Source organism: Excalfactoria chinensis, chromosome 2 (genome assembly GCF_039878825.1).
Source record: "Excalfactoria chinensis isolate bCotChi1 chromosome 2, bCotChi1.hap2, whole genome shotgun sequence".
NCBI lineage: Eukaryota > Metazoa > Chordata > Aves > Galliformes > Phasianidae > Excalfactoria > Excalfactoria chinensis.
Window position 1 is genome coordinate 17,730,339 of NC_092826.1, and position 13,564 is coordinate 17,743,902.

The following is a 13,564-nucleotide window of genomic DNA, read 5'->3' on the forward strand; positions in this document are numbered from 1 at the left end:
AGAACACTCAAAAAATAGCAAGAGATGAGCGCAGCAAAATCTTACAGAACTGCAACTGTAGTTCACCTGTATATCTGTCTAAAAGTATGTAGTATAGGATGAGGATCAGTTATTCAAATTCAGAACTCTTTTTAAAACTAAGTTATCCAGAAAACTACAATAAAAGGAAAATAGTGAAAAAGAAAACTAACAGAGAAAGGGTAAAACATTTCAGATGCATAAGGATTGGTAACTTCTAAGACAAACTAAGAAAAAGAGGCTTCAGGTACCTCATGCCCTGAGATATGTATTTAATTTTCCTGGTTCTTGTAGGTTTTTAAAAGACCAAAAATCAATGCTTTTTTATTTCAAAATAACTTTAAAACCAATAGTTACAGTAGCTAAATGTAAATAAAAATTATATTTATGGAGCTTTCTGATTCACTTATTTTCTTTGTTAACACTAAGTGAAAGAAAACTGAGTTGATACTGATTATTTTGATCTATCCAGTGCAGCACGCAGCAAGTAACACTAAATTAAGAAAACACTCCCACTATAACATGAGCTGTAAAAACCAGAGGATGTTTAAGGCAAAAACCAGATTAGTAATGTGCCAAGAAATCAGAGAGAGATATCATTTATATGATCTCCCTAGTAATGACTATAAACTGTAAGCTAAGAATTACTACTTTTGAAATATAGTATAAGTTTTGCTTTATGCTGAAGGTAAGTACTTGTACTGCTGTACTAAAAAAAAAAAAAAAAGAGAGTAATTGTTTTTAGCAGTTGATCAAGATATCATTGTCATAAATAAAAACACTGCCTTTAAATGAAGTGTATATGAATAGAATAAGAAAAATCAAGTTGGATGTAACTGTAAGAGGCCATGTGTCCCAGACAAGAATATCTATACCAGAAATGCTAGGACAGACATTTGTGTCAAGAAATTGTACAATCTCTGCTGAAAGGCAGCAAGGTTAATGCTCAAAACCAAGTTAGTGATTTGTATAGACTCAGTTCTTACTGTTGGAAAATACAATTTAATTTTTTTTTTTAAATATCTTTGTCTGTTATACATCTCTATGCACAGAGGACTACTGCCTTTCTTGTTGCAGCCAACTTATGTATGAAATGAGTTTTATGTTTGAAATCAATCTTTTCTCCTTTAGATTAAATAACCCCACTTACTTCTAATTTTCCTTATATGTTACACTTTCTAATTAGTCTTGCTGCTTTCCTCTGGACTCTCTCCAATTGATCCATATCTGTCCTCAACTGCAGTGCCCCAACTGGACATGCTATGCCATTCAGCTCAAAAGAAAAGATGGAAAAGTGACTTGATCATTGTGTGTAGGTATTTATACAAGACTATACCTGATAGATTTTTGTTTGTTTGTTTGGGTTGTATTTATTTTTTAAGCGTTTTGTTTAAAAATATTTCCAGTATCTTACGGGGGAAAAAAAAAAAAATAAAAATCACATTCTCAAGTTGAAGTCAGTTTATTACCAAATATCATTCAAGATATTCAACATTTTTATCAGTGAGTAAACATGGATATTTCATTTAAATATTTTTCTAATAGATGTGTTTAAGGTGCTTCCTGGGGGATGGGAAGAACAAAGGAAAAATACCACTGCGCTGCTCTAAATATAAAAGAACAAGATGGGATACTTTTGTTTTTAACTCAGAGCTCAAGACAACTATTTTTTCCAAGCAATATGAAGATCAATGACAAAGCATTCCCTGCAAAATTTGCTTCCTGCACCAGACTCCACATACTTCAGTCTTTCATTATATACTTGCTACAGGGAGTATTGACCCAACATACAAGTAACTACACCAAGCTTTGACACATTAACAAGGTATTCAGGTGTTAAGTACAAACCAATAACCAGTATTACAAAATTACAGAATATCCTGGGCTGTTGGGCCTCTCGTGTTTCTTTATGGACTGTCATTAAAGACTCTTGAAAAGAACAGGGGGAGGGGAGACATGGAAGACCTAGGAGTCAGTCTACCTCCTTCTTACCTTTCTTGAGGAACAGCAAACCAGTATTCATGCTTTTTATCCCTCTGAGCATACTGTTGCATTGATGCACTTGCTTGTGAGACAAATGTTTTTCTCATAGGTTTTCCAACCTTGAGACACAAAAACTTGTGAGATCGATGTCTTCGTTTTTCTTTCACAAGGGAAGAACCTATTAGTAAAGAAAAATTAAGCTATCTACGACATACAATATTAACAGAATGACTAGCTAATTTCATATTAGGAAACAAGTAGGCAGAATGAGTAAGTGTAGGTAATAACAGATGAGGTAATATAAGGACAGGTAAATATTGCAATCTTTTTTGTTGCTGTTAAGATGTATCGTTAGCAGAATTAACTTCATAGCACAGCATATTTGGACATTAGAAATAACTCTGCTTTTGACCTCGGTCCACATTAAGTTAAATCTTCCAACCACACTTTAAAGTATTTCAGAAGATACTCTCAATACATATCCCCCAGCATTGATTCAGAAATACCTCACACTAGAAGACAAACCATACTCATGCCAAATATGACAACATTAAGTAAGTACAGAAGCCAGACATATATGTTCACTAATTACTTCTCCTGTAAAAAAGAGAAATTCTAGCAATGCAATTAGACAACAAAGATGAATTTATTTTGTTAGCCATTTCGAATGTTTCAGATGTATGAACACCACTTCATGATAAAAGACACCAGAATTTGCAGTATGGGATTCTCTGTGCTATTGCTATGATGTTTATTCAATTAAATTAAGTGTAATTATTCTGAAGGTTGGGATTTTCAAATCAGCACATGGTTAAGAAAGAAACCTTCTCAAAATGATTTCCTTGAGAGATCAGTCACCCAAATCCTAAAACATAGTTCCAACAAGAAGAAAAATCTTTTTAAAGCAGGGAAGGAAAAATGGAAGATTTCAGAGTTTCATAGTGTTACTTGCACCACCTTGTTCCAATTTGCTTTGAGAAATGTTTTTCCTGTGTTCAGTCTTGATCTGGTCAACATGAATATAATACAAAGCATTAGTGAATCTTCCAAAACCAACTTATGCCTCTGTGCTGTGTTAAACCTCCAGTGCTTGCTGCTCAAAACACAGAACTTAACAAGGTATACATGCCATAAGTGAGTTTGAAGTCATTCCCTGTAATTCACTCATACAGATATACCAAGACCAAAATTTAAGTAACAGTTAGCTGACTGCTAATGGACATTTCTGATTGAGCTCTATAGTGACCTAATCATCATGGATCTAGTTATATATGTTTACTGATATTTCCCCTACAAAGATGAAATAAATTTCAATATAAACAACCTTAGTTAGGAAAAGTGTTAGTAAAGGTATACACACTTTCCATTTCCTAAGCAATATCTTCCCACTAGTTTATGTGAGAATGGACTAGATATATTTGCACACTGATGATAAATAAATAATATACAGGAGTATGTTCCACAGAGTGGGAAGTACAGCCAATGCTCCAGAGCACATATGGTGTTAGCTTTCATACCTATAAATACTGGCTCACCTTCTGATTGTCCATCTCCTGAAGCCATAGTTTTCTGACTAAGTTCTTTTTGTGAATCCTGCTGCATATTTTCTCTTTGTTGTTTGGTTTGTTGCATAGTATGGGTCTTCCAGAGTTTGCGAAGTTCCTCAACTTCTGCCTCAGAGTCTTGAGCTTGCTCTTTCTCTGTGTTTCCCTTCCTAGTCAGCTCTATCTTTTGAGAGTCTGTGGTACTGTCACAATGCAAACATTCCTCTCCTATCTTGCTTTCTATTTCTGGCTCTTCTCCTAGTGTGAAGTCTTGATCTTTGCCCACTTGTGTCTCTTGGTCACGTTCTTCACTAACATGCGATCCTTGCAAAGACTGCTGGAGGATGTTTTCCATACTTTCACTAGATTCTTGTGTCTCCTTTACCAACATCTCTGCACCTTCTGAGCCTACACCATGGGTACCTAACTGCTTAACATTTACAGCCATTTCAGCACTGGATTTTAAGTCACTGTCAGCTTGTTTTGAGTCCAAAATGGTTGTTAAACATTCTGCACTAGTTTGGTTTACTGTTTGAACAGATTCTGATGATGCGCCTGAAGATTTGTCTTGTCGAAGCTCATCTGAAGAAACAAGTTCCTCACGTATTGGAGAGAGTTCTGATTCTGTGAACACATCTTCTGAAAGAGACTCCTCTGTACTCCTTGGAGCAGTGCTAGCACTGTCATTGCCTGTATCACGAATCCTAGAATCCATTTCTTCTGTATTGCTCTTTGCAGCTTTCTTGGAATGGCAAAGTTCCCTTACCGACAGCTGTTCTACATCTCTGTTGAGCAAACAAAAACATTACAATAGCAGGTGCCTTTTATGTCAAGCTTTTTTTCTTTAATAAGTTTAATATTTAAAAATAGGAAAAAAAAATACATATTTTTAGTCTTAGAAAAAATAATCTCATGTTCCTCACCCCTTAATCCAGAAAACATCACCTGTAACAAACCAATGTAAGTATGCTTGCACGTTTGCTTAACAGTAATCTTACGGCAGACCTTTTGACAGTACAACACAGATGCAACTCCCACATTTCACATTACTTTTGAGAAGAGGAAATCTTTTGAAACCAGAATCTGTATGAGATTCTTAAAGTGTAAAATAAAATAAATGGAGGGTGGTAGAAGAGGTTGACTAAGTCCAAAAAACCTTCATCTCTAGGGGTAAATAACCTCCATAATCTTTAAAGGTCAAAAAATGTTTCTCTGAAAAATCTGTTCCACTTAGCACCAGCTTCACATCCAATTCCCTGGTAAGACAATGACAGAAGTCATTAGGTCTAACCTTGCCTCAGATAGTCAACAACAATAGGAACCATTATGGCATGTTTTTATCAAGATCTTAGCATTCTGCCTCTGGAAAAGAAACAGTGATTAGCATGCTCGCCAATTAGGTATCTAGCTTAGATTATTGCTGTTAAGCAAAATACATCCTGAACTAGTTGTTGCAACTCAACATTTTGAATAACAGACATGAGGAGTTCATGAGGAGTGTAAAGAAAGACAAAAGCACACATAGCTGAATTTATTTCCCATGAGGGAAGTTACCCTATTCAAAACTGCCTTCAGAAGTAAGTTAACTAGAAATCTACAGGCTCTAGAAAATAAGGATTAGTAGTAGGCTGTAACCTTGCTCAACTTCATCTACACCACATCAGAATACCTCAAAAGAGCTGTCAAAGTTCTAGGAGTACACAACCTTCATAAATAATTTCTCATGTTTAAGCACACTTTTGACATGAGTTCTACAATGCAGATCCCTTGCTATGAAGCACATTAGATCTCCCATTAGTATAAAACCCTTAAGAAGCTCATACCTTAATCTCCCATCCTGAAAAACAATACTTCCACTTTCCATCTCAACATAACTTTTAATTCTAGTTACTGATTTCACTGAGACATTAAAATACAGGATGTTCACAAGACATCCACATTCTCTTAGTCACTCAGTTTTCAATGTGAGGCTGATGTTAGGACTGTGCTAGCTCAAATACTGACATAAAAGCTCTTGTCAGAATTAACTATGGCTATAAATGAGAAAAATTAGTTTTATTTTCCCAAAACTTTTCAGATATGCCTCAGATTTTGATGAGGTTAAGGTATAGAGGAGCTGGAAATTGAAAAAATAAACTATTAAATAGGACGCTAATTTAGTATAAAGCTGACAGAATGATAAGCATATAAGACTGCAAACAAAACATGACTTATCAAGCATGTTTTTATTCCACATGCATTATATTAGAGGCAAAACAAAACAGAAAATGCATGTACTATAGAAGTCCAAAATCTACATTTAAGATTTTGTATTTAAGGTAAAGTCATGAGTCAAATTTAAGTCACTAAGAAACTAAATAGGCTAGAAAAAAGACTTGTTCTGCAACTGCAGTCTTATTATCCAAATAGCAAAATTTAAGAAGTTATTTGAATATTAACTTGACTGTCTGTACTTTACATTAATGGAACTAGGCACTAAGAACCACTGGTAATTGCAATCTGCAAAATAAAACTCCCAGAAATCAGCAAACAAGGCCATGTGGAAACACCAGCCTGCTAGTATGCCTCTGCCAAGGCTATGCTTTGGGGAAAAAAAAACAACATACAAAGCTATTCCTTCTGGATGTCAAAGCACTTAAGATTATCAAGAATGTGCTTAACATGCACTTAGAAGAACTTCAAGTGAAAAGTCATTATTCAATACTGAGTAGCTTTACACTATAGTTCTCAGTATACTTAAACCTCAGTATAGTTAAGCTACTGCCCCTTTACTGAAAATGATTGCATTTTTAATACTTGCATCAAGAAAAGAGATTTATTCTCTCATGTGTATATAAAATTTTGTACACTTGCCTGTAGCTAGATGATTAGGTAGTTTGATGATCAAGTAGCCTGCACATTTGTGCTTTACAGGCATCCACATGTGGCATTTTTTTCAATAATTTTTACATTAGAATTTATACTATTTCTGAGGAAAATATATATACTAGGTATATAAAAAACTAGGTAAAATACAGAATAAACATTTTTATACTGCTGTTCAAAGAGTTTTGAATGCCTACAACAAACACCGGCAATAAACGCTACCACAGAAAATATTATTTACTTCAAACAATTCTAGCTCACAAAAGAGAGCTTGCATTTTTTTCCCCTCTAGCCAAAAAGGGAAAAATTATGTCACAAAAACACAAGATCTGTAAAACTGATCTTCTATTTACTTAAAAGAGCAAGAAGATGTGAAATGTCTCTTGGAAAAGTAGAAAGTGCTACACAAAGATTTATATCTAATGCAGTTTAAGTTGAGCTTTCCTATTCTTTGCATCAATTTTTAGATTTCAGTGTTTGATAATTTATCTCCTAAATTGGAAATGGTAGAAGTATTGTGGTACCTCTTACCATGGTTAACCCTATCAGAGGAAGTTAAAACCCATCTACATAGAAGAGATTCTATATACATAGGTTGCTCCAAAAATAATGCCTCCTGTTTATTTCCATGGAAACTACATAAAGAACACAACAGCATCATTTGATAGAGAAAACTCTTAGCTACGTAATTATCTTTCAATACAGTCATCATCACTAGCTATGCATTTTCACCAGCCAGGATTAAAAGCCTAAATGTGACACTTGCAAAATTCCACACCAGTGGAAGTGACTCGCTGTTGCCAATGCTGAAACACATCATGCACCATCTCAGACTATTCACATCCACTCTTAGGTTTCCATAAATGTTCAGAAAGCACTGCTGAATCACAGTGAATGCAATTTTTTCCATATGGAAGAATTAAATGACATAACTTTTTTCCACATACACTTCCACATCAGACACCATTGACAAGACTGCCCCTCTGCTGCCATCTGTCATGCAGCAACAGCATGTAATGGGATACTGTTGGGAAGGTTCAGTCTCATTAACATCTGCTTCTGACATTGCTAGGTAACATAATAAAATAGGAAGCATTATTTTCAGAGCAGCCCTCATACTATAGTGAGTGTGAAATCTGAGGACAAATCAAGATTTCTTCACGGCCTCTCCAAGCCAATCTTTGATTTTCTTTTGTTTTCCTTAAAAACACGTTTGTGTGCTAGTTTTGCATGGTCAACCATAAGGATATAGTTCATTTTACTCAAAGCTCATTTATTATACTGTTCTATCTTACATGCTCAATGAATCCTTAATTTTGCTGTCCATAATTTCCTTATACAAAGCAGCTGACATCACTTCTTCCATGGGACACATGATGCCATACTCTTCACAGCCATTCTCTTGGACAAGAGGGTCCATTTTATGAGGATCAAACATTATATTATTTGGCGTCACTAGCAGCACACCATTGACTGTACCCTAAAACGAGAAGGAAAAGAAGTGGTAAATTGTATCCTTCATATTTCAGCTTATTCTGTCTTTTTCTTCCCCCCCCCAAGAGTATTTCTTATTTTTATTTTTTAAAGCACTTTGTTTTTTTCATCTGAGGAGCTTATCGAGTTTTCTTGCATTATCCAAAAATAGTCATTTCTCCGAGGATGCAAATTAATGACTTTTGAAAAAAAGTCAATGAATTTTGCTCTTATTCATTCCTAAGAACTGTTCAATAGTGCTGAAATCACTTGCAACCTAATGAATGTGCCAGGCAACTCATCCAAGATAAATATATGCATATTTCTTAGAAAGCCACAGGGTTTTTTTGCTTCAAGCATTTTTCACCTGTGAAGTCTGAATTTTAACTGTTTGTTTTTGTTTTTCTTTTTTAAATATACTGCACAAAGTCTCCTATGCAGACGTTTCTGTATTCTCAAAAGTGACAGCAGTATTTGATACAACTTAGTCCAACTTAACTGACCTGTAGATTGATTGGAAAAATACATTTAATGTTTTCAAATCCTCCATTCTACAAAGTAGGTTTTTTTGGTTGTTGCTTATAAGGTGCAGTTGCACTAAGATGAAGCTTTGGATGAATTTATCACAAATTATATTCATGCCCTGCATTAATAAGTAGATTTCAGCAGTTAAAACTCACAGTATGAGAAGTACAATCCTCATGGAATGCAGACATGAATCTAATTTACACAGCAGTTGAACTCCCCACACAAGTTAGAAATACCCACAACCACTAACACCACAGTTGTTGATTAAGTAAGTTCATTAAGTCATCAGAATAGTGCCAAAAGAAACAAAACCATTAGCAGGATAGTAACAATTTTTAAAGGGACTTGGATCCTAAGAACTTCACAGAGTCTTTTTTTTTTTTTTCATGGGAATCACAGAAGACTCGCTTCATATACAATTGAGGCCTACCAGAAATTAAGTAAATATCGTGTTCACTGATAAATTGTTCACAGTGACCATAAACAGTGCATATTAGATTAGGAAATGACTGCTGGTTTGCATTTTTCTTTTAATAATACATATCAGTACAGCTGAAGTTAGAACTACATTTCTGTCTATTCACATAAACTGACTTCCAGAACTGAGATGGATGATCTTCACAGCAGAAAAACTAAGATGTCATACAGTAAGCAGAAAATTATAGACTACTAAAAAGTGACCCAACAGAAGTATTGAATCCAACAGCATTGACCAGTGATTTCATTTATGGAAAAAAAAAAAATGAAATAGACACAAAAGCACCCTAAGCATCTACACAGAAGACCTTTGAGTCATTCAGTGCCTGTTAAGGTTTTACACATGTTACTTTGTTGAAGTACAAAGCATGTGCTAAGGACTGAGAAGTCAGCAGAACATATTTGCATAGTTTTAAGGTTTTAGACACAGGAATTATCACTAGTATTTCTTTCCAAGCTTTCCAAACACTGTGTACTCTAGAAAAATAACTTCAAGGTGTAAAAAGGAACTCCCAAAAGGATAACTGTCAACTAAAGTTTTAACTTGCTATATCCATTGTGGCCTAAAGAAAAAATGTTACCATAACTGCAAAAAACACTGAGTTTAGTCTGAAGAGCAACTGCTTTTTTAAACAAATATGGTCTCCATAAATCATGCACACAAAGCAAAAAAGCAACATCACTTCCAATTCACCCGTGGTATTTAATGAAAGAATACTAAATCATTTTATATTATTTTTTTAATACTCTCCAGGTTTGATCCACAGAAATCAAGGCCACAGTTATTTTCAGTGGCAGTACATTGGCCGTGCCACCGTAGATATTTTATTTTAAGAGAGCCCAAGCGTTTTGTTGCAACTTCCTGAAGACATCTGGGGAAATGCACTTGTCTTGAAGAGCAAAAAGACTATTGGGGAAGCACACTTAAAGTAAAACGAAAAAATCTATGCCATCACAAGACCCTATTTTGATGTACTGACAATCCCAGTGTTTTGAAACACCATGGGGACTATCCAACTTCCATTTGAACAGATGAAAGCAGAAGGAAGCAATTGGCCACATATTTTCGAACAGGTATTAAGTGCTATTTTTAGAGCTGTTACTGTTTCAGAGGAATACCTTCCTTTGTAACATTTAAGTATTTGAAACCTGGAATTAGTTTCATAAACAGTTTTAAAAGTAGCTTGAAGAAAGACAAAGTGAAGTGGAAGTCTCCACTACAAGCAAGCATGGGAAGCAGCCTACCACAACAGACCAACTGGTGTACTGTTTTTTCTTTAATATGCTGCACATTTCTAATTTAATTAATAACTAATTAAAAGATGGATTATGACATTAAGGGTCCTTCCTCACCCTTAGAAAAAGCAAATGGTTACCCATTCAAAATTAACTCTATGATCTGAACAAGATTATGTAAGTATTTCTTAATAGCAATTTCAGCCAAGAGGAAGAACAGATCCAAAAAACTAAACAGTAAAAACAATTAACATTCAGGGCAAAAACTATTTATGTTTTTCACTGTCCATATGCAGATCTTCAAAATGCATGCAAAGAAAACAATTAGGCTGTATGACTGCTCTAGCTTAACATCAACATTCAACACCAGTATCTAAAAATCTGTGTTAATAGAAAGAATCAATAACCAAATTCATGAGAAAACTCTTCATTCCTACACTAATACATTCCTCAGACTGAAGAATAGCACAGAGATTCACTTACACAGAGGATTCTCTACGCTCTCCCCTCCCCATATCAACAAAGGGAGGTGGCAACCCAACTTTTCCTTTGTGGTCATACTCTTGTCATACAGATCCCTTCAACGGCAACCAAGTATTTACCAAACTTCTTAAGAATGCTATTTGGCAATAATTTACTTAGATAAGACTTTATAGTATCTTTAACTAATTATTTATACCAATGACATAACTGTAACAGCACATTAGAGCAAGAGCATAAGAAAAAAGTCTGGACAATGACAGGCTCACTGAGCTCCTTCTATATTGCCATATTTTACTCTTATCTCTAGTTCTGTCCTGTAAAAAAGTGAATGAAGTGAAGAAAGGCTATAAACAGTTCAATTGTCAATAGAGACCAAGTAAATTTTTTTCTTTAAAGGACATCCTTCACCAAACAATCAGTAGGTTGCTTTGTTTAGATCATATTCTTAATTAGTTGTTGAAGAAAACGATATCAAAGTGAAGAGCATGCACATATCTATTATGTATTTCTTCAACACAACGCAGCCACTTGAAGCTTTGTGTCTGAACAAGACTCATGAATACCCCTTGTATAACTGAAGTTTCTTGAATGCAGGAAAGATCGTTAAGATATGAAATGAATTCATATTCCAGTGAACTTTAGGTTTAACAGACTCACGAAGTGCTGAGACATTTCACTACTGAAAAATCAGCCACACACCAGGTTGTTAAAAACAGAACTCCTCAGTCTTAAAGATGCCCAGAAAATACAATCCAGGTAAAAAAAAAAAAAAAAAAAAAAAAAGACTACATATTAAAGCAAATTAAACTGCACTTGTACATAAATATTCAATTCTGAATTATTTTATCTTCCTTACATTAAATTTTCTCAGACCCCAGGAAGTAGGGATTTTAAATTCTATACACTGAGATATAGGTTTTGAACAGTCATAGTAAGGGAGGATTGGAGCCAAACTTAACAGTATGGCTGAGTCCAAATATTAAGATCAGACAGTTCAGTAAAGCATGCTTACGAAGGTACAAGAGGATTTCTTTTACACAATTTTGACTAGAAGTTGTCTTTAAATATTTTTTTTTTTTTAATATACACCATAGAATGAACACTAATGCACAATTCGTGAAGGATGAAGATAGCCATTTCATTCCATTCCTAATCATTTTTGTATCTTACAGAAGCTTTAAATCTAGTCAGTATTTTCCTTCTCACTTCATAGTATTTCTTCTTTAAGCACCCAGCTTGCCAGAGCTTTAAGTTCTTTAATATAGCCAATTCTCTTTTATCAACTACTTTTCAAAACAAAGGAGGTAAAGCAGCAGGCAGAGTAAAGAGCAATGAATTTTAAAGCACTTCTGTTAGTTTCACTTTTAATCAAGTAGACTGCTCAAGTTATCTTTTTCCTCTTTCAACAGTGTTAAGAATCAAAAACCATAGAGAAGTACTTTTCTTCAACATGGATTCTGAAGGAATTTTAACCTCATAACGTCAGCCTTGCATAAGAAGCAAGCAGAGTGGCCACTATAATGGGCATCTCTATCTATATCAAACAGTAAGCTGAAGTGCAACCTTGCAGCACAACAGTTACTCTACACAGGTTTATTGTCTGAATATGTGGCATATTCACACCATCCTGTTTCTAGATGTGTCCAATGCCCTTTACCTAACAGCAGCCAGAACTTGATTTCAATTATTAGGACAGTTGTAGCAGGGCAAATGCTTCCTGTTACCAACTATGATATCTCAAGGAATTCTTGTGTCCATATCCAGAGAGTCACAAATGTGACTAATTACATTAAACACAGTCCTTGAAAGAGAAAAATAAGACAGCGTTGTCTTAACGTGAACTCTCATATATATATGTGAAATAAAAAAAAAATAATTAAAAAAAAAAAGAGCCTGTGGATGCCCCATCCCTGGAGGTGTTCAAGTCCAGGCTGGATGGGGCCTTGGGCAACCAGATCTAGTAAGCATGGAAGTTTGGTGGCCCTGCCAGGCAGGGGGGTTGGAGTTTCATGATCCTTGAGGTCCCTTCCAACCCAGGTCATTCTGTGATTTGTGATTTTAGTTTAAGAACATCAGTCTGACTGATGACAACACCTCACATCTATGCTCTATGAAATATTATTAACAACATGAGTTAAAATCACTCTGCTCTGGGCAGCAGAGGATTAATCTTGAGTTTTCTGCAGAAAACCTCTGAAGATTCATCATCCTGCGTGGTCAGGAAATACATGGAGAAGAGAGGACAAGACACCTGAAAGAGTTCTATCTGTGTGACAAACATTAAGTAGCATGCAGAATTTCTGAAATTTAGAACTCAAACTTCAACAGCTTAGGATTCATTCCCCACCCTCCACATAGGCTAAAGAAGTCACATGGGGAAGAATGCTGAGTAAAGCAAACTAACCCTAGAACAAATAATAAAGCTTCTCCAGTGCTTGTTTCTAATACCAGGTTTTTGTATGTATAAAGTTTTACACATGTACTGTCAAAAGGCTTCACATTTCAACATAAAAACACTTTCCATCAGCAAAAAAAACAACAAAAAAAAAAACACAGCTTTAGGAGCTTCTCCTTAGTCTGTTTAGTATTAGCATTTCTCATTTGCAAATCTATTCCTAAGAACAGCAGTAGGTAGGTGTATTTGTAGAACCAAACCTCATGGAAACAAGAAAATAGTACAAGTACTCAGCATTAATTCAGCTTGAGTGAAAGCATGTTTTTCCCAGGAGTAAGTCTTTTTTACTCTGGAGTGAGAAAGCAATACCTTTCTTCCACACCCTCAAAAGCATTCCAGGCATTCTAACAGTTGACAATCTCAGTTCCTAAAACCTTGCACCTATGAATTGCATGGAAGTTAAATGCTAAAACTTCACAGAGTCAGAGATTAATTCTGCTCTCAGGTCTGTTTTCAGAAAACAGAAGTGAAGCTACCCTAAGTACATATTTTCTGACAGTTT

At 35.1% G+C, this 13,564-nt stretch overlaps 1 protein-coding gene across 13 annotated transcripts in view; it reads right to left on the reverse strand.

Annotated features, from left to right (window-relative positions):
- OXR1 (oxidation resistance 1) overlaps positions 1-13,564 on the reverse strand; it is a 239,956-nt gene that overhangs the window by 31,653 nt on the left and 194,739 nt on the right. For all 13 annotated transcript variants that reach the window (XM_072330518.1, XM_072330519.1, XM_072330516.1 and 10 more), the window contains 3 exons: positions 7,706-7,890; positions 3,537-4,330; positions 2,011-2,179 (listed from right to left, as the gene is read on the reverse strand). In XM_072330518.1, the coding sequence (XP_072186619.1) occupies positions 2,011-2,179; positions 3,537-4,330; positions 7,706-7,890 (1,148 nt within the window). The remainder of the gene's footprint in view (positions 1-2,010; positions 2,180-3,536; positions 4,331-7,705; positions 7,891-13,564) is intronic.